The 19,931-nt window shown below is 42.8% G+C and overlaps 1 protein-coding gene across 4 annotated transcripts; it reads left to right on the forward strand.

The window, feature by feature from the left end:
• Positions 1 to 4,498: 4,498 nt before the first annotated feature.
• Positions 4,499 to 9,412, forward strand: LOC133907024 (protein ATAF2-like). Of its 4 annotated transcripts, XM_062349001.1 has the most exons (7): positions 4,532 to 4,654; positions 5,357 to 5,491; positions 5,677 to 5,864; positions 7,048 to 7,292; positions 7,390 to 7,533; positions 7,882 to 8,422; positions 8,666 to 9,412. In XM_062349001.1, the coding sequence occupies exons 3-7, from the start codon at positions 5,681 to 5,683 to the stop codon at positions 8,920 to 8,922; spliced, it is 1,371 nt and encodes a 456-aa protein (XP_062204985.1). In that variant the 5' UTR covers positions 4,532 to 4,654; positions 5,357 to 5,491; positions 5,677 to 5,680; the 3' UTR covers positions 8,923 to 9,412. The 4 variants fall into 4 exon arrangements, with proteins under 4 accessions (XP_062204984.1, XP_062204985.1, XP_062204983.1 ...); XM_062349000.1 differs by lacking the exon at positions 5,357 to 5,491 and having other exon boundaries at positions 4,499 to 4,654; XM_062348999.1 differs by having other exon boundaries at positions 4,535 to 5,491.
• The last annotated feature ends 10,519 nt before the right edge of the window (positions 9,413 to 19,931 follow it).

Genomic DNA, 19,931 nt, shown 5'->3' on the forward strand with positions numbered 1-19,931 from the left:
ATAGAGCCCTCATTTCAGACCTTTTGGTCCCAACTGGCAGTCACACCGACCCTAGCAGCGGTCAGACCGCCAGGCCTTACCAGCAGCACCCTTGTGGGGTTACCAGCGAGAGCTCCAATGAGACTCTCGACCGTGGAGGGTACCTAAATGCTCTATGGGACTAATGGAGTGTTTCTAAAGTGACTTGGACTATCTTCACCAAGCTAAACTCAAAATACCCCATGGATTGGACCTAAGATAGGTTGAGTTTTGGGCCTAAACGACATGGGGGGGGGGTCGAATCGAGCTCGGAAACAACGAAAAAATGGTAGGGGAAGCCTCACCTTAGTGCATTGAAGCTTTCTAGCGGATGGGTTTGCTTTGGTAAGGCTTCGATTTGCGGATCGGCTCCTAGGGTGGTGGTGGAGCTTGAGATGAATGGCGGGTCTCCGGCAAGGGAGAAGAGGGGGAGACACTTGGGGAAATCCTTCGGGAGCTCATGAGAGTCCACTCCTACGATCTCCATCCCTCGAACGCGATGACAAAGGAATCCTTGTCCCTTCTAGTGTTGGGTGGAGAGTGAGAGAGAGAGAGAGAGAGAGAGAGAGAGAGAGAGAGAGCAAATGAGAGAGTAAGAGTGTGAGAGAGGCAATCGACCATCTTAAGTTGAGCTTTTATGTGCAGGCGGTCGAACCGCGTAGGGTGCCAGTTAGACGTAGCAAACACACGTGGCTGCTACCTGGCGGTTAGACAATGGGTGATCCCGGTCAGACCGCGAGAGGGGTTTTGTGCTGAATCTTTCTAAGTATTCCCGCTTTCCCTTCCCTTTCTTCTCCAAAGGATCTAGGGTTTTTCTTAGGAGCTCTAAACCATCTCTATGGTGTTTGAAACACCTTCAAACTAAACTTGTCAAACAATTACGTAACAACACAGGTGATAACATATGCGATAATGGTTAAGTGATGCTTCATTACGGTTTACCATTTTTGAGATGTGACAACAATAGTCATGTTCCCCGTCAGGACTATCTACCGAAACCGACACCTAAGACTTCACATTCTCCTAAAGCTAGGGTCTAGTGGTTTGACTGGCCTATCTCCCCCAATGTAGAGAGGCTCTTGGAGGCAGAGGCATGTATTCCTCTAGTGGTTGAGGGGCAAGGAATCACTCATGGAGGTGGAAGCAGCAAGTTAGCACTCCTGGAGATGGAGGCCGAACTTCTAGAGACCTAGGCGCAGTGATGCACCATATGGTTGAGGTGCTCTTATGCCTTTCACTTCCTTCCAAATCAATTGCATGTGCCTCCAATTGACATGCTACCAATACATAGGTTTTCTTTCCCATGGTTGAGTTCCATGAGGGAGGGTGAGGCACATGAAGTAACAGCATGATATGAGGTCTCCGACCTAATGCAATAGAGGCATCACCAATCACTACGTCAAAAATAGATAAAGGAAACATAGAATTAGTAACGAGTCGTAACATGACCCGCTACTTATGATAATAGTGACGGATCGTAGCTATGATCCGTTACCTATGATGACTCATCAATGACGGATCATCCTAGGTCAGTTATAGGTGATAGGTCACGGTTATGACCCATCACCTATAACGACTCATTAGCGATGGGTCATCTTAGGTAGTTATTAGTGATGGGTTAAGTTGTGACCCGTCATCAATCATCCTAGGTCAGTTATAGGTGATAGATCACGGTTATGACACATCACCTATAACGACTCATTAGCGACGAGTCATCTTAGGTAGTTATTAGTGATGGGTCAAGTTGTGACCCGTCATCAATGACAAACTCATCAGTGACGGATCATTCTAAGACAGTCATTAATGATAAGTCAAATTTTGACTTGCCACTAATGATGGTATTTTTTTTTCTCATGCAACACCAATGACTTCATTGGTGACAGGTCAGTGTTACGATCCGTCACCAATAGCTTAATGACATAAATATATTTTTTATTTTATTTTTTCTCTTATTTTTCTCACCTCAATATCACTAGAATAGGAACTATTTTACATTTCTGTTGTGGTTTGATGTAAGAAATGACAACTATGGACACAAAAGCGTGTTCCGAAAACGATGCAGAAATTTCACGGGACAAGAACTCAATCTTACAGGCTGAATTTGGCCTCAAAAAATTGCCGAAACCGACATAGTCAAGGAGTAATGGATGTAACTTGAGCAACAAATATTACTTTTGATGTAGATGTCCTTAGAGTAAAAAAAAAGTTAAGTTCGTATACAAAAGTTATGCCCGTTTTACCAAAGACACTCTGATTCACCTATTAAATTGTGATCGTTGGCATGAAATGTTCATAAATTCATAAAATATTTGTACAATTTTAGATAAAAAAACTATATGTAAATCAACAATTCAGTAAACAACAATTCACTGAATTCAATATTAAATAATTCAGTACTCAACAATTCGACAAAAATAGTCATCAATGATCGGTCATAATTGTGACACGTCACATATGACTTTTCATAAGTGACGGGTCATAAGTCATCTGTGACCTACAGCAACCAAGGTTAAAAGGATAAAATATTCGTTTTTTATTACAACGACATGATAGCTGGGGTGGTAAGAGGGTTCGTGTGCGAGGGAAGGTCACGTGTTCGATTCCCACGAAATGCAAAGCCACAAAACAGTTTGAAAAAATGACGTGACTTGTGAGGCATATGCGATAAGCTCCTGTATTAGAGGGCTCAGGTGGAAAAATATTTTTTTTGATTTTTTATCTAAAAACATGAAGAGTACTTAGCAGTCGTAAATAACAGATCACTGTTAAAACATGTCACTTATATTTAGCCATAGGTGACGGGTCACTATTATAATCTGTCATCTATGACCTTTATTGGTGATCTATCACCTATGATCTTATTTGTGATAAGTGTCACTTATGATTTTATTTGTAACGAGCCTCTATTCATAACAATGACCATTCATACAGTGAATTATACGGACTCAGCTGATACCAGAGTTTTGGGACCCAACGGTGAATGAGGATGAGGTGTTGCATGACGGCCATGAGCCCGTCAGGTGGTTTGACACGGAATAACTCCTGCTCTTAACTGTCCCCGTGGAAAACTGTCAGACTCAGGGGCTAATAGGTGAATTCACCGCACGGGGTATCAGTGATTAGGTGCACATACTTCTGGATTTCTCATCAACAACAGTAACAACTGTTACAATTGGTACACCAAACGGTTGACTAGTTCAAAACGATACGGCAACTGTGAACGAATCCGGTGATAGCCACCGTTTGGGTACATTTTCTACATGTCTAAGATCAGATCGTGTTGATATATGATCTCAGTTCAAATTAAGATGAGAGAACGAGTTTGTCGTAGCAGACTAAACTAGAGGGCATGTTAAACCATGTCATATAACCATACATTAGTGAATATAAGATGCATAATACTCCTACAAGTCACGCATTTTGTCATTTGACAATACTTCGGTTTTTTGTCCCTTCCATGGAGTGCAAATGTCCCAAAGTTGGTATTACCTGGCTAAAGTAATGAACGGTATGCTGCATCAAGTGGGTAAAGTAATGAAGATCCTTCTATCCTAGTCCGTATTCTTTTTCCTTTTATTTTCCCCACATACGGTATGAACACTGAACACAATCCTGGGAAGAGGAGTAGAGTCAGAGAAGCACAGTTCCCGTGATTTTAATTAGCTGTGAGCCGTGGATTGGAAATGGACAGACATAATTTAGTGAAACAATAACGTTACCCTCTCTGTTTCGCAATATTTGTACACGTCGACCATTACATACAAACTAAAAAATACTAAAATCAAGTGAAAAAATATAGTAAGATGGCTATACTATTCCTAATCAATATAAAGATGAGAGCAAATAACTCATTAATATTAAAGTAAATGCATGCATACACTCAATGGTATAGCAGTAAAATAGGTTATAAAATATTCTTAGTTACCACAATAAATAAATAATTTGAGATAGATACTTAAAACTATAAACAAACATTACAAAACGAAAAAAAATACTTCCTGTAGCTACTCTCACACAATAGTGATCACATCCGTCTTTACCCGCGTAAAGTCAGAGGAAGTAGATCCAATGCTCGGGCCTGCGCTTCTGCACGTTCGAAATGCTCGACCTCGAGACCGACACGCGGGCCCAAGTGGCTCAACGTCACCGGGCCGACGTGGGCGCTGGTGACCTCGAAGGCGTGAAGTGGAAGGCGGCTGTAAATAACGGCCAACCTCCAAGGCCAGACATGTTGAGCCGCTAATTGTGGGCGGGTTTGGCGCCTTAACCGTGGTTCACGCTCCTGTCCAATAACAGCCTTACAGCTGAGACCCTCCGTTATCCCTATCCCACCTGTCAGTAGCCGCAGCGGGCAGCCAAGTTCTGGACCTTCTGCCGGGCCCACCTGACGCGGCAGCCCGCCCATCCGCCATTGCACTTCCGACGCGTAGCCGGGCCCCCCTAGGCTGTGGCCCCACTCGGCAGCGAGAGGCGTGCACGCTGGCGACGCTAGTATAAATGGGCGCCCTCGCGCCCGCATCTGCGTCGCCCGTTCGCCCTTCCCCACCTTTGCTCGGCTCGGCAGCATCGCGTCACGTCGCTTGGTTCGCTCGCTGCACCACCACCGCGAGCCGGTTGCTGCGGCCCCGACCCCGTGGTGCGCGAATCGTCTCTACCCACCCTCTTCTCCGCGATTCTTTATTCCCGTTCGGGCGATGGGATTTTAGTCTGGGATCGCGGTGACGGAGATTTGGGGGAAGGGGATTTGGTTCTTGATTCGACGCGATTCGGGGAGTGGAAGCGGATGCGGAATCCTGCGTTTCTTTCTGTGTGTTTTGGGGGGGTTTATTCAGAGATGACCTCTTCTTTGGTTCGCACGCGTTCTTGGTTCTTGGTTCTCTGTTTTTGGGTGGCTTTCGATTTCTGTGCTGAGTTTTTACATGGGTTTTGGCTTCCTGGCATTCTTGCGAGGATCGGGGGTTTGATTCCGCTTCTTGACGAGTTTCTTGGTTTGCTCAGTCGAATGTTGCTGGGTGTTCTTGGTTTTATTTGGTACGTGTGCTGTAGTATATCACTGTTTATTCTGTTTTGGTCTGTGTTCTTGCCAAATTGGTCTGTTCTTGAGTTTGTTTGGTGCGTATGATTTTTTATGGGCGGTTTTGGGTTGATTGCATTCTTGCAAGAATCGGTGCTTCGGTTTGGTTCTTTGCGAGATTTTTTATTCACTTAATGAAATGTTTTTCTGTGCGTGGTGTGCTTTAACGTCTCAGCAGACCATCATTAGTGATTCTCTCTGTTTGTTCTGTTTCTGGTGACTTTCTGTTTCTGTATGAGTCTGACTTGTTAATTCTGTAATTAGTGTTCCGTTCTGCGATGGCATCTTTCTTCTTTCTTTCGGTGGATTAAAGATGTTGATGTATATGGTGCTGTAAAACCTTTTCCCCCTTCTGTCAATCCAAGAATATCTGAGGCAAGAACCTTGCTAATAATGGTGGTGAGCTCTTTGTCAGCTCTTGAATTAATCTATTAATTGGGAATTAGAAGCTATGTATGCACAGAGCCCCAATTGTTAAGGGAAATTTGGACCTATTATTTTTCGTACAGGAGCATAGCATTGTAGGTCCTTTAAATATGCGCTTCTGCAAGTTAACTAAAAATGTTGTGTGTATCTTGTTCCAGGACAATGATGTTGCCCCCAATTCACGGGCCTTGTGAGAGGCTAGCAGCGCTTGACATCAGTATCAGAGATTCCTGGACTGATGAGGAGCTTGTGAGATTCTTGGCGGAGAGGAAAGCCGAGGACCCCCTTCCCCAGGACGTACTTGTGGGTTTGGACTTTTCTGTTGTTGATCCACGAGGCTTCACTGGTTAGTATCCAGTCTAAGCACAAGATACAAATTGCATTATGTTTTTGGTGTTGTAACTACATCTTCCATTAGGAATTCGCAGTGTCTTGCGTCAAACACAAAGTTTGTGATATGATTTTCTTAACCGAGTCACCGTAAACCCTGAAGATTGCTCTGATTTGTCCATTTTGAGCTGTTATTTTAGTGTAATGCATTGTATGATTGCACAGAATGAAAAATGTGCCATATAAATCTGCAATGGGCAAAGGTTTTTAATTCATAACTGGTCACTGGTGGGCGAAAGAGATTAAAAATGCACTGAACTGATAATTGCAAACCTTTTGAAAAGAATTCATAACTGATTACTGGTGGGTAAACAGCGTACCTTTTTTTGGCAAACCTTTCAAAAGAATTTTGGTCTTTGAAGAAAACACAAAGGGCTTTTGTATAATTCTTGTGCACAGCTGATTATTGCAGTTACTGCAGCAACATAGTGCCTTCAGATTACATTGCAATGTTATGCGAAATCCTTTGCATTTATTGAAACTTTCTCAGGTTTCCTTGCAAGTTACGCCAACTGCTTTCCTGCTTTCACTGGGAGAGTGCAGTTATCACCTTCGTGTTTAAACGACTGGTTAATGCATTGTTGTCTTGCTTAGCTGTAATTTTTGAAATCTTTCCATCCAAATTCCAACTGTAGTTTGTGTGCGAATCCTAACTTTTCTAGGTGTTTAGACACTACACAGGATTTGTAATAGTCTGATCAATTTATGCTGTCACAATGATCTGACCAATTTAAGCCGTCAGATTGCAATCAACCCCCTAAAATGTGATTTTATATAACCATATCTCATGTTAAGATTGAGCATCTGAATTCATTTAAAACATTAGAATGTGCACCCTAATTATTGTTCTAGATCTATATTGTGTTGGTATATATCCACCGGAACTTGGATGCATAGTACTGTAAAAAGTCTGCTTTAATAATCTTGGAATAGCTTTCTTGCATATTCTTAAGCAGTACGGGGGTCCAATTAACTAGCATATAGTTTAAGGGTTTTCATGCAATTTTTTGATAGTGAGGAACTGGACGTATTATTTTCCCTACTTGACTAAGAAGAATCCCATATGATCTTTGATTCTTTGCGAATTGTGCTAGTAGATTTCTAGGAAATTACCTGACAAAAGATAACTCATCTTGTAGGAGGCGTATGGCACTTGAACTGGTCAGATGATCAGCAGCCCTATGATAATGCTAAACACGGTATCAGAAAGGCAATCAATGGATACTGGAATCCTTTGCATTCTTCCAGAATACCAACAAGTACAGGTATCATTGGTGTCAAAATTGTTTTGGAGTTTTATGAAGGTCAAGCACCATGTGAGAGAACTGGGTGGGTGATGCATGAATATCAGGTAGAACAGAATGATGAAGCTAATCTACCACAGGTAGCCCATGGTTGCTCCTAGTCATTTCCATAGCCTATAAGCTTTTCTCAAGGGTTGACGATTGATGCCCGATTGATGCCTTTTGCATTTCTGACAGGATTACAAGTCTCTGTGTAAAGTATTCCTGCAGGGTGACAAAAAGATAAATGCTGAAAGTCAACAAAATTCTCTGAATGCAGATGCTTCTAATGATAGCTTTCAATCTTACCTTCAGTATCTTGCCAAACTAGAAGAGCCAAAGGTTGGCATATTTTCTCTCTTTAATTTGCTCATTTGTTTCGCTACATTTTAGTGTAAATTGTAATTGTGAAACACTGAAACCTATGCTGTCTGTCATTTTAAATTAGGAAATTGTTCCCAGGTTCCTAATATAGCTGGTGTAGTTATTTACCATTTATCTGTAGGATTTGTTTTTCGAGATGCTTGGACTCCTTTGAAAACCATTCAGAAGAATGTAATTTCTCAGCACATGCTTATATCTGTTTGTCTTCCACTGCTTGCTAGTTTATCCTGCACTATAAATATTGATGTTGTGACAAGATATGGAAGTTGTACTTATAATCTTGATAAATGTTCAATCTACATACAGCAGACTGTAGCTGCAAATGAGCAGGATATCTGTTCTAGCAAAGGACAGCATGAGCATGCTCACAGTGCTGCAGATGATATTGCTGTTCATGATGTTATTGCTACTGGGGACTACATAGAGCTGAATGACCTACTAATCTCTTCTAGCAAAGGACAGCGTGAGCAAAAAACTGCAGATGATATTGCTGTTCATGATGTAATTGCTACTGGAGACTACGTAGAGCTGAATGCCCTACTAAGCTCTTCAAGCAAAGGACAACATGAGCAAAAATCTGCTGCAGATGATATAGCTGTTCATGATGTTATTACTACTGGGGACTACATAGAGCTCAATGATCTACTAAGCTCAGAAGCCTCTGCATCAACTTCAGAAAACTCAAGCAAGCGGTCTATCATTTCTGAAGAGTACTTTGATTCCGATGCATTCCTGAGGGAGATTTTGAAGGACAGTGACACAACTGATGGACAACATCAAGACCGCAAGTTTAGCATAGCTGCACCTACTAAATCAGCTAATGTGGTCATCAGTCCGTCAGAACAAGGTAACATAGCCCTTTTGTTCGTTGTTTTAAATTTAAGAGGTTGCTAAAGATCCTTCTTTGGTTTACTCTTAGGAATGATGGCATGTGAAGAATAACTTGAAACCGTAGAAATCTTGAACACTGCTAACTATATTATTTAGTGTAACAGTAGGGTGTGAATGCAGGATCCTTTAGTCTAGTCCAGACAGTTACATGATAATTCCATTAGTTTGCTAATAGGCTCACATTTTTTTCCCGTTGCAGGGTTAGTTCAAATCCATAACAATGCCGCGGTGGCTGGAACTTCACAGCAAAAGCCAGTGCCAGTAGATCCACATTCAAGCAAGGGGTTTCAGCAGCACAGTCCTTCAATATCTTCCTATTTCCTAAGCAGTCATGTGAAACGAAGCCGTTCTAATAGTTCTAATAGCTCACAGAGCAGCATCAAGTCTCAAAGAGAGCGTTCTACCAGTAAATTTGGAAAGATAGGAAAGAAGTACTGCTGCTTCGGATCATTCTAGTTCAGTGTATAGGTTTGCTCTATTTGTGTACAGGATGGAACATAGGGAGGTCCAGTTTCCCTCTTCATCATTCTAGGCGTATGATACTCCGTAATGTGACAGTGACACTGGCTGATTGACACTACAAATAGTTGCTGGATGTTTCGAGAAACTGAGCCAAAGAAGCTGATAGTTTGAAGCACTGATAATGTGGTGGATAATTTGACTGGTGATTCTTTGATACTGAGACGACCTAGTATCATTTTTGATCAATAGGTGTTTGATTGATTTTCATTTTAATGCCGTGAAAAGAGATTAGTAGCGTCTTTTTTGTCTCTTTTGAGGGGAGATTAATAGTGGCTTCTCTTCTGTAAATATCACCAGTGCAATTTGTATAATACAATTTTACCTTTTAGTAAGTTCTGTAAATGATCAATATTTTGTTATACTTTTAGCTGATGAAAGCTACGCTATATGGTTCAAATTATGTAATTTGCGATCCAATTATCCATGTAGCCTGTTCCGTATTGGCAATTGTATGTATCACAAACTGAGCTGCAGAAATGCTGGCACTTCGCTCTGAATCCGTTCCATCATGAATTGGATATTCATACGCATCTAATTTCTGGCTTGTAGCAGCTAGCACCTGCTAAATTTGAATCGGTAGGTCTTTGAATCTTACATATGCTTTTCCTTACCAGGTGTGGTGCATTGACATGTCAGTGCATTGCTGCAATTCATAGGCATCTTGTCACGGAAATAGCTTTGTTTATGCTACTTCAGTGTTTTTCTGCTGTGTCCATTGGATTTCCAATTTTTATGGCACCAAAATCTCGCAGGCAAAATAGATTCTGCTTGTTTCACACAGATCATGATTTTTTTTTACTAATGAGGTGATTGACAATGAGTTGATAGTACAAAAGATAACGAAGTATGTATTCCCTCACTTTTAATGAAACTGTCTTTTCGTGAAAACCGAAAGGAAAATGAAGTATGTGAAACTTTTTTTTGATCAGGGTCCTATCAAATGGTTGTGTACATTTGCACCATGAACACAACAATTTGAAGGATGTTTTTAACCAAATTTTGCCAAGAGCGCTAGACGTGAAGCAATAAACATGATCGAGATGTTAATATCAATAAGTACTGTAACCTGAGTGACTTGATCACTGACACTGAATCATCAGGTAACTGGAAGGACGAAATAGGGAGAAAAAGCTGAATTTCCTCTTAATTTCATTTTGGATTAAACTAATAATTGATAGAGATCCAATGGGAAACAATAAATCCGCCGTGTTCCTTCACTAAATTATAGAAAACAACATTGCTGTTTGTCCGACGGACCTTTAAGTTTGCATGCTTTCTGAAGACTCCCAGTTTTTGTCAGGTGATTCAACATTAACCAGTTCCTGCAGACACCAATGAAAGCATGGTAAGAGCTCACGCCTATTTAACTAATAGGAAAATATTTCTATAACCAAATATTATTGAATTCAGAAATGTAACACACACAAGCTAACGATTTTATGTCAGTCTTGGTTATTCTAAGATGTCATCAGATTTTAAATTCACACAACTTGGAAGTGAGGATTCTTTGAATTTTTTTTGGCACTGTGATGGAGTGTATCATCATGCAGCTTAACTGTTTGTATATTAGGATATCTTTGTATTTGTTAGTAGGTTAGAATTTGTAATCCCATGATACCTGTCTTATCTCTTGGTGAGACTTTTTACCCTTCAAACCTTGTACTCTATATAAATTGCCCTCGAGGCAATACAATCATACAACGCATTATGCCAATCTCTCTTGTTTACATGGTATAAGAGCAAAATTCAGTCCTACCCTCCACCACAAGCTTCTGTCGCGCCACCCTAGGGAGATCAATCTTCATGATTTCCGTCGGGGGGCTGCGCAACCTATAGTTGGGGTTCACACCGCCGATTATGTTGATCGACCTCCCCTATAGAGAGTTTTTTTTCGATCTATTGATTGGTTTTTCTCTCTCGCTGGTCACAATATTGTCGTTTTCTTTTTTGTTTTCCGATTGTAGATCGGTTTGAGTCATCCATCGCAGCACGTCATCTTGGTGCACCTCTACTCCCACATTAGCATAAACTACGCCAGCTTGCTCCTTGTCTCCAACATGTGTTGCACGGCCAGGCGTAGGACACCACAAGGGACGTCTTCATGCGCCGCTGCCCGGCTGCCCCGTCTGCACGTCTCAATGTCAGCTCCTCGTCACCACTACCGTTCGGGATGTTCTTGACACAGCCACCACCACATACACAGCACTGCCCAATCCGTAAGGGTCAAGTGACTCCAATTCGCGTGGCATTGTCCACGACCGTCATGTCAGTGCGCCCCTCAGTCTGATCAGCCGATCAAGTGTACAGCGATACGCACGGTCACTCCTAGGACATTCGTCCTGGAGCACGCACACAACGCTACCGTGGTCAAAGCCACCTAGCTGTCGTGTGCGCCTTACCGGGCATAACACTACAACCGATGGTTCCTGCTGTTGCATTGTCTTCACTGTCGTTCCCACGCACCAACGACTCATCCGACTTTCATTGTCCCACCTTCCAAGTCACAACATCACCATCGTCATCCGCACAGGTCTTTGTCACATTGATCGGGTCCTTCTCTGCCTACTTCAAGCACTATTGTTGCATTTCTCTAGGATACTAATGCCGCCACTCCATCCCACTGGTTCTACCTCATGATTAGTCTCTGCCCACCAAAACCTTGTCGCTAGAGTCACCGTCTCTTCCTCGACTACATTCCATCTACTCCGGTAACCATGGGTTGTACCGGCAGTCTCCTTGTTGCCGCTTTGCACACAACAACCATCATGGAAGCTTTCTATGCTGGTCCCTCTGTCACTGGCGCATGGTTTGTGATGGTCCCCTTTTTAGCACATCCGAACTAGCAACATCGGTGCGTGCCTTCATCCTTGACACTTTCCCAAGCCTGGCAAACCCAGTATGATTCCTCATCCTCGATAGCCTCAACTGCATCGAATTTGGTATTGAATTCTCTCTTAGTGACCACCTCAACGCATCACCGTCTTCTTCCTTAGGCATCCTTGTGCCCCCAGCTCCATGGCGCCATATTAGGCCCGCAACTTCATCGTGCGGCTACCTCATCACACAAAAACCCTGACTTCAGCTACATTGATACCATGGCTATCTCACGCACGGCGACCTTGACCACGACTACACCATACCCCTCGCTCTTGGCTACCTCGACATTGGCACAAAGAGTTACCACTTCACTTGAGCTGGGGGATTGCTTGTTCGACGGTTCCCCGCCTTCGACTTCCTCTCCAGTCTGACCGTCTGTGACACTCTTGCTGCATGCGATGCTACAGCTATGACTGCGGGGGATGCTATATCATATTATGACACCTTTGTATTTAGTAGGTTAGGATTTTGTAATCTTGTGATACCTACCTTATCTCTTGGAGAGGTTTCTTAACCTCCAAGGCTTCTACTCTATGTAAACTATCCTTAAGGCTCAATACAATCATCCAACGCATTACGCCAATATCTATTGTTTACACTAACATTTTGAGATGAAGTAATTGCATCCTTAAATGTTGATTTTGATCATTAGATAAGTATAAAAATTGTGCTAAACTACTCTCAAAGGGTTCAACCGCAAAGGAGCACATCACATGAAAATTTGGCCTGATTTCGGATGGGCAGGGAAACGGGATTTCGGGTTTTAGGTGGCACCCACGGGTTCAAAAAAAAAATTGTGCTAAACTACTCTCAAAGGGTTCAACCGCAAAGGAGCACATCACATGAAAATTTGGCCTGATTTCGGATGGGCAGGGAAACGGGATTTCGGGTTTTAGGTGGCACCCACGGGTTCAAAAATAGACCTGCACGCAAACCCAATTTGGGTCGGGGCCCCAACACGATGGCCATGTGGGTCCATTTTTTCACCTGAACCCGCCCCTGTCAGGTCTGAAACCTATGGGGACCCGACTCAACCCAGCCCACTGCTATCCTTACTCCCACTCCATCTTCTTCATCAATATCATATGAATCGTGTGCCTCTTTTGTGTGATAATAAGAGCGCTATCAAAATAGCCAACAACCACGTCCAACACTCTCAAACCAAGCACATATATATCCGACATTGCTTTCTTAGAGATCACGCAACAAAAGGTGATATAGTCCTAAGCCATGTAAGGACTGAAAAATAATTAGCGGATATCTTCACCAAATCCCTAGATGATTATAGGTTTTGTGAGTTAAGGAATAATATTAATATCTTAGTTTCTCGAAACATAGCTTGACTCCTTGCAAACATTGTTTGCATTTTCCTAAGTGTTTTGAGCTAAAGATCGGGAACATATCTTGGTAAAGTGATGCTCTCTTAGTGAGCACCCACAAACCACAAGGTGTGAATAAATTGATTTTTTAGTAATTAAGAAACTCTTTGAGTAAATTATGTGCTAAAAGTGAATTCAAGTGCTTAGAGATCTCATTCTAAATGAATATTTATCCTAGTACAATAAATAAATTCATACAAATCAAAAAATTCAGAAAAATCACCATCTTTGGTTCATTTGGTCTCTTATGCTTATTGTTAGATTTATTGGCCCTTTTCTCGCCAATTTATCCATTTTGATCTTCAGATCATGTTAATTCACTTATGATCATTAATTTTTCTGTATGAGTGTTCGCTGATCATAAATGGAGAAAACATCTAAAGTATATCCTAAGTGTATTCCTCCAAAATCTTGTTCAAATTTCAATTGTTATCTCTCAAGATCATCTGAAAATCTGGACGATTACATTGATCGGAACATCCGATATTTCCCATTGGAACATCCAATTTGTTGGTACTTTACACAAGTTGGAACATCTGATCCTTGGGTCAGAACATCTGATCTATAGTTTTCAACAAAAGATATTTACCCCCCGTGAACGGTTCTCTTTACCCATTCACTTCGTTCACCGCACCCGATGCCTCTCTCTCATGCTCTCGTCCCCTCTCCAACGACTGGAACTTCCGAGGGCTCAAAACCTCTGATTTCCATTGGAGTTTGGGCTAGCATTGCCTCGGAAATATCACACCCTAAAAATTCGATTTTGGGTTGTGAGCTTTTTAAAAACAATAAAATAACCTTGTTGAAAAATGTATTTATCAAATATTAGAATATGTTAAGGAATTTTAAGTGTGGATAAATCCTTGTTTCTTTTTCTCTATATCATTAAAAGAAATCATCCATGGACAACCTCATCTCACGTCCTTTTGATCCAACCCAACATGCATTGTCTTTCCTCGTTGTTTTTCTCTCTAGCCTGTGGCTCAAATTCCACTCTATTCTTTTTGTTCACATTTGCTGGCCAACTAAGCTCTAGTAAGTGTACAATCAAAATACTTTGACATCCATCAAGTAAGCAAAATCGGTGGCCACTCCATACTCTTTCAATTTTACAGAAATTCAAAGTGGAAACTGCCATTCTAATGGCCATCGAAGATGTGCCCGTCTTCTCCTTTTGAAGATGCCCCACCATGAATCCAAGCCACCGACGCCAATTCCCTTCTTCTCTCTCTCTCTCTCTTTCCATGTGCCCGCCACAACATCCATTTAGCTTACGTGTCAGCGCAGTCAGCAATGCCTAGTGCCATCTCTCAGCCTCATCATCTCATGCAGTTTCGGTGTTCAAGACGGCCTCAAATTCAAATCTTGGCAATACTAAAGTTGTAGATCTTGTCAAGAGATTAGATTTGCACCTATCGAAGTCTGTATTTGGATAATAGATCTAGGAGTTATTGCCCCGAGATCAGTGTTGTGCAGATAAGGCTGAATTCAAACAGTTTATCTTGTGACGTATTTTTGGAATTCAAGATGTTATTTTTAGAAGTTCCAATGAATACTAACTTGTAGATATTTTCAAGTACTACAAGATAGAGTCAAACAACGTCCAATTTGGAGTCCGGACAATGAATATATTGTCCTTGAACCTGAGCTATTCGTTTCGTCTTCCACCCGTTCGTTTCACGTTCCAACTCTGGCCGCTTCCTCTCCCCACTTCTTGGCCACCCGCCCTAGCCCTATAAAAGGAGTTGCACCCTCCCATGCCCCTTCCTATTCCCCCCAAACCATAGCTAGAGCTGTTGTCCTACCTGGGCGCCGTTCGTCGTCGTAGACAGCCATGTCATCGACAGTTGGCATCTGCGTTCCTGGTGATCCATCCAGCCAAATACCTTGATCTTTTCCAAGATGTGACCCAGTTTGTCCCTCACCGTGTCCCAAAATAGTTTATCCAGAGGAGGACAAATGACATTGAGATCTACGTTGTCGTGTGCTCTGCTCTGCATCTGCTTGTGTCTAGGGCACGAACCGAAGAATCCATCAACGTTTCCAATGATTCAGCAAAGATCCAGCTGCACCACCCATGTCACGGTGTGTCTCATAATCTTTTCTATGTGACCATAGGAGGGCTCGCTCGGATTGACAGCGATGCAATGGGAACATGCGCTAGACCTCCAATGCCGAAATTGTCGCCAATGCTACCGTTCAGCACCCTGGCGACCACCTCCCCGACCATCGCAGCTAGGTGAGGACCAGCCCCTTCCCCTCCTCCTTTTCCCTATGTTTTCATCCCATGTGATCCCTAGCCAAACCCCCATCCCCACAGATCCATCGTCGCACTGCCACGGTCTTTGCCATCGTGAACAGGCGAGTTGTTGCGAATGGCCTCGGCGTTCCCCAACCGATCAGAGGTCAGATCGCCATGCCCTTTGACCATCACGTGCCCTAGATGTTCCCCATGCTCTCACCAATCAGATCGGCTATTAGAGCCCTAACACCACCGGAATCCACATCGGCGTTGCCGCTGCCCTGTCTGGATGAGTTTTGCATGTGCACTGCGGGTTTAGTTCGCATTCCCCATTGATCTAGCGATCGTATGGGTGCACCGACCATGTCATGTTGTGTCCCATAAAGCCCTCTATCTGGCCCTAAGGCCACTTCTCCTTTTGTGCAACGAGGCAGCCGAATCATTGTTGCCAACCATAGCATGTTGCATCCGTCATCTATGTCATCTCCGCTGATCGATCTCCTTCTCAGGAGATGTTCTGTCCAAACCTGTGCAATATCATTATGTTCCCAAGAAACATGGACATTTTATTCAGTTGGTTTGTCAAAGTTCTTAACCAATCTCCGGGAACACACGCGTCTTCTTTGATGTGTCTCTGTTTTGCCACAATCGAAGCTGAGAACGTTCATCTCTGTTTTGCCGCTACCTTGGAACTTCTCTGACAAGACTAACCATAAAACCAAGTTTGTCTTCTTGCATTCTACACCCGTGCTCTCCTTGATTTGTTGAAACACCGTTGCTGCCCAATGTGAACATCAGTTATCGTCGTCGCCATCTAATCGTGCAATTCGTTGCCTTCAGCTCATCGGTGTGCGTGTCCTTCTGTACCCCAGGTCTAGCTGAGCCCTCCACAAGTTCATGGTTGCGTGGTGACCCTATCTGCACCATCTTCGTCAATCCTAGGCTTTTCCTACACCAGCGACGTCGAGAGCCCACCGTCAGCCAACTCCTTCATGTCAAACTCCACTGCTCTACTCTTTGATCTCTCTCTCTCTCTCTCTCTCTCTCTCTCTCTCTCTCTCTTGGTGAGAATATAAAACAACCCCTTCAGAAATCCTTTATTTCTGTCTTTAATTTCCTGTTTAGGATGTTTACACGTTAGCCCCTACCTTATATAGTTAATTCTATTCCAGCCCTTACAATTCAAATAGAATTCATCTTTTCAAATCTTGTTCAGCGAATTTCATTCAAATCCAAGCATCACTCCTTGGTTCATCTAATCTCATGACCTATCCAACCATAGAGTTTTTATGATGTGATGCCTTTGTTTGATGTACTGTTCTTAGTTATTTGTATTTTCTCTTTTATTGATTGTTCCTGCGAGTAGACGACTATGTTCTGAAGCAGTGTGAGGATCTCCAGGAGAAACAATTTGAGATAACTGAGCAACATCATGGAGGCAAGTGTTCTTAAACATCTTGCACCTATTTTAGGATATTTATATTAATTGTTTATCCTTCTTGCATGTTTGTTTGAATTGGAAACCTATGAATAGGGTTTGCTAGAAATAGTTTGATTATCCTTGTCGCCGTTAATCGAGTCATGGGAAACAAAGGGTAGATATGCTAGTCGCTGTCATGCTTGGGTTGTGAGTTAAACTTGACTAATGTTTATGCAACATGAATTGAGTGTGATAATCTTTTGTAGCAACATGTTATAGGGATCCTAACATGATGGTTGGTTTGAGGATGGTGCAAGAAGACGCATGTGTTGTGCTGCACGGTGGGAATGCGTCTGTTCCTATGTGGGATCCTAAGGATCGGTTCTTGAAACCTGTAACAAGCTAAATCGCAACCATCCACGGGGCCTATATGGGTATGGTCTGGTTAATTAATTAGCCACCTCTTCGATTCTGTGAGCACCATTGGATGGTTGAGTGGCACAAAAGGGGGCTTATGCAGTGATGAAATCACTATTAGCGATGAAACCTCAGTGGGTGCTTACGGGTTAGCGAGAGCTTTGTAAATGCCTTATAGTGATCTCCTGATGACACACCATAGGAAGTTTGTAAGTGCTTGGCCGGCACAGTAACATGGAGACTATCACCTGGTAATACGAGTGATGAAGTCACGACCCATGGGGAAAGATGGGCAAACTCTACAAAGTATAAAACTGATTGGTCAGCGTGCTCATGGTCAAGAGCGGCTTGGACTTCTTCTTGATTAGTTGGGATTAGGGTTCTAGTTTGTATGGTCGGCTAGCCAGGTAATAAAAGTACCTAGTGAGTCTTGGTAGTCGGATGGTATCTGATGAGCTGTTCTTTTTGTTTAAGTGTTATCTTCACACTCAGTAAATAGGACTGCTATACCCTTTTAAGTTCTAGGTTAGGATGACAGAGATGCAGCAAACCTGAGTCAAGCTTTTTCTTATCTTAAGCCCTCATATTATACTTTCCCACACTTACGGAGTACGATATGTACTCACACTTGCTATTTCCAATAATAAATGCTGCTCAGTTGGAGAAGACTATAAGGAAATTGAAGACCGCTGATTGGAGATGGAGCATTTTAGGTCACGTTACCCCCTATCGATTACCTGTGGTGTACCCAGAAGATCCATAGGAGTCCTCTTGTGTTCTTCCGCTGCTGTCTTGTAAACTATGATATTTATTTCAATAAAGTTGTTTTTGTTCGATATAGAATTGTATATCACTGATAATATCACCACATGTATGATGAAACTGATCCTGGTATACATGTGCAATGTACCTAGTAATTCTATTGAAAAACCAAGCATAACAGGAAACTTCGATCCTCTTTGAATTGAGTTCTCTTTTGGATCAAGGTACCCTCAAGCCCCGACTTGTCCCATCTCATTTTGAGGATGGATATCAAATCCCTTCAGTGAATGTTATTGTTGTCCATCATAGATACTAAGTATTAGAGTTTCGTTCAAGTGCATCGGTCAATCTATGCAAAAAGTGAGATTTAGGGTTAATCTGCAAAAGTTAGAATATCCAATTGGGCTAGTCAGAACTTTCGATTGAAACCATCAAAACTTCCAATGTTCACATAATTGAGCCATAGAGCTTTACTTAGTGTGCAATCATTCCTCTCTTATCAATGAATCTCATTCCATATCTATCATGTCCAGGATCTTCAGCATGTCTAGAAGTAGTGAGAATAGTCATCCTTATCAGCATCTGGATGGGAACGAGTATGATCATCCATATAGGACTCAAATGATGAACCTATAATGCAAACTTATGAGAGAAGGGCAAAGCAAAGAACTAATCTCAACACTCAGACCTACAGACAATCCATCAGAAGGGGAAAGAGGCCAGTTGGGAGAAGCAAAATTCCAAATCCAACGCCACTTGATGTTAGTGAGTTTGTTCACAGTGGTTCCAGTAGAGACTCTCAGACCGCCAATGTACCTATAGGTGGTCAGCTGCCACTTAAGAGATCTAGAGGAGCTGACATAGGCACAAGTGCATAAGATGGTATTCAATGAGTATTTAAATAGGTAAAAGTCCTGGAGATGTAAGCGACATGACGTTGGCGACCCCCCAAAATTGAAGAAAGAAGACGACTAACAGTTTTACTCTTTAAAGCACTATTTTGTTTTTGAAATTAATATAGCACCGCCGTACTATTAAATGAGACGAAACGATGTGATTCGGTCATGAACTTAATACTCAAAAAGATCTATACTCAGTTTAGAAAGCGACACAAGTATATAATATGAACATCGAGTCAAAACCTTTTCAATGAAATCAGAAGTTCCAAAAGTTTTCTCGTAAGTTCTGATGTCATGAATAGTCTAAAAGTTGAGAACATAGGTTTTTCAGTTTGAAATTCCGCCCAATAACACCTCTTAACAATGATACACAATAAATAGAAGGAAAATCGTCGTTCAACAATGCTTAAACTTGCGAAGAAGCCGACGCTAACACTTGCGTCCTTCTAGAAACCCCCACGTCCCTCTCCTCCACCTCACCGGGCCCGCACAAAAAATTAGGCAAAACAAAATCCCGAACCCGATCCGAGGGCCCACGGTCCCCTTCCCGCGCCATCGGACAGCTGAGGTGCCCCGGTCCCGTACGCAACGGCTCAGATCGACCCTGCGTGGCGGGAAAGCCGTCGGCGCGGGGATATTTCCAGGTGGGGTGGGGGCGACGCGGGAAAGAGCAGGCGCCGCGGCCACCACCACGCGCGCACGCTTGCCCTCAGAGGAAGGTTGGTGGGGTCAGGTGTGGTGGGTCCCAAAAGGTCATCGACAGGGTAGGATTAGAACGGTAGTGTGGGGAGTCTGGGTCCGGATAAGACGGCACCCTGTCTGTATTGAGAATTGACGGGTGTGACGTCACGCTGACCCGCACGTGGCGCGCCCGTCCCGTGAAGGGCGCACGCGGCGACACTCACGGCGTTGGAGGGGGGAGGGGAGTTTACGTATGTGCCCCTAGA

Source organism: Phragmites australis, chromosome 24 (assembly GCF_958298935.1).
Source record: "Phragmites australis chromosome 24, lpPhrAust1.1, whole genome shotgun sequence".
In the NCBI taxonomy this organism is placed as follows: Eukaryota; Viridiplantae; Streptophyta; class Magnoliopsida; order Poales; family Poaceae; genus Phragmites; species Phragmites australis.

What these genes read in the sequence shown, in the direction of transcription:
- LOC133907024 (XM_062349000.1), top strand. Translation starts at nt 5,681, where the DNA reads ATGATGTTGCCCCCAATTCACGGGCCTTGTGAGAGGCTAGCAGCGCTT. An exon ending in ATGAAGCTAATCTACCACAG is followed by an intron (nt 7,293 to 7,389) that starts GTAGCCCATGGT and finishes CATTTCTGACAG; the next exon opens with GATTACAAGTCTCTGTGTAA. An exon ending in CCAAACTAGAAGAGCCAAAG is followed by an intron (nt 7,534 to 7,881) that starts GTTGGCATATTT and finishes ATCTACATACAG; the next exon opens with CAGACTGTAGCTGCAAATGA.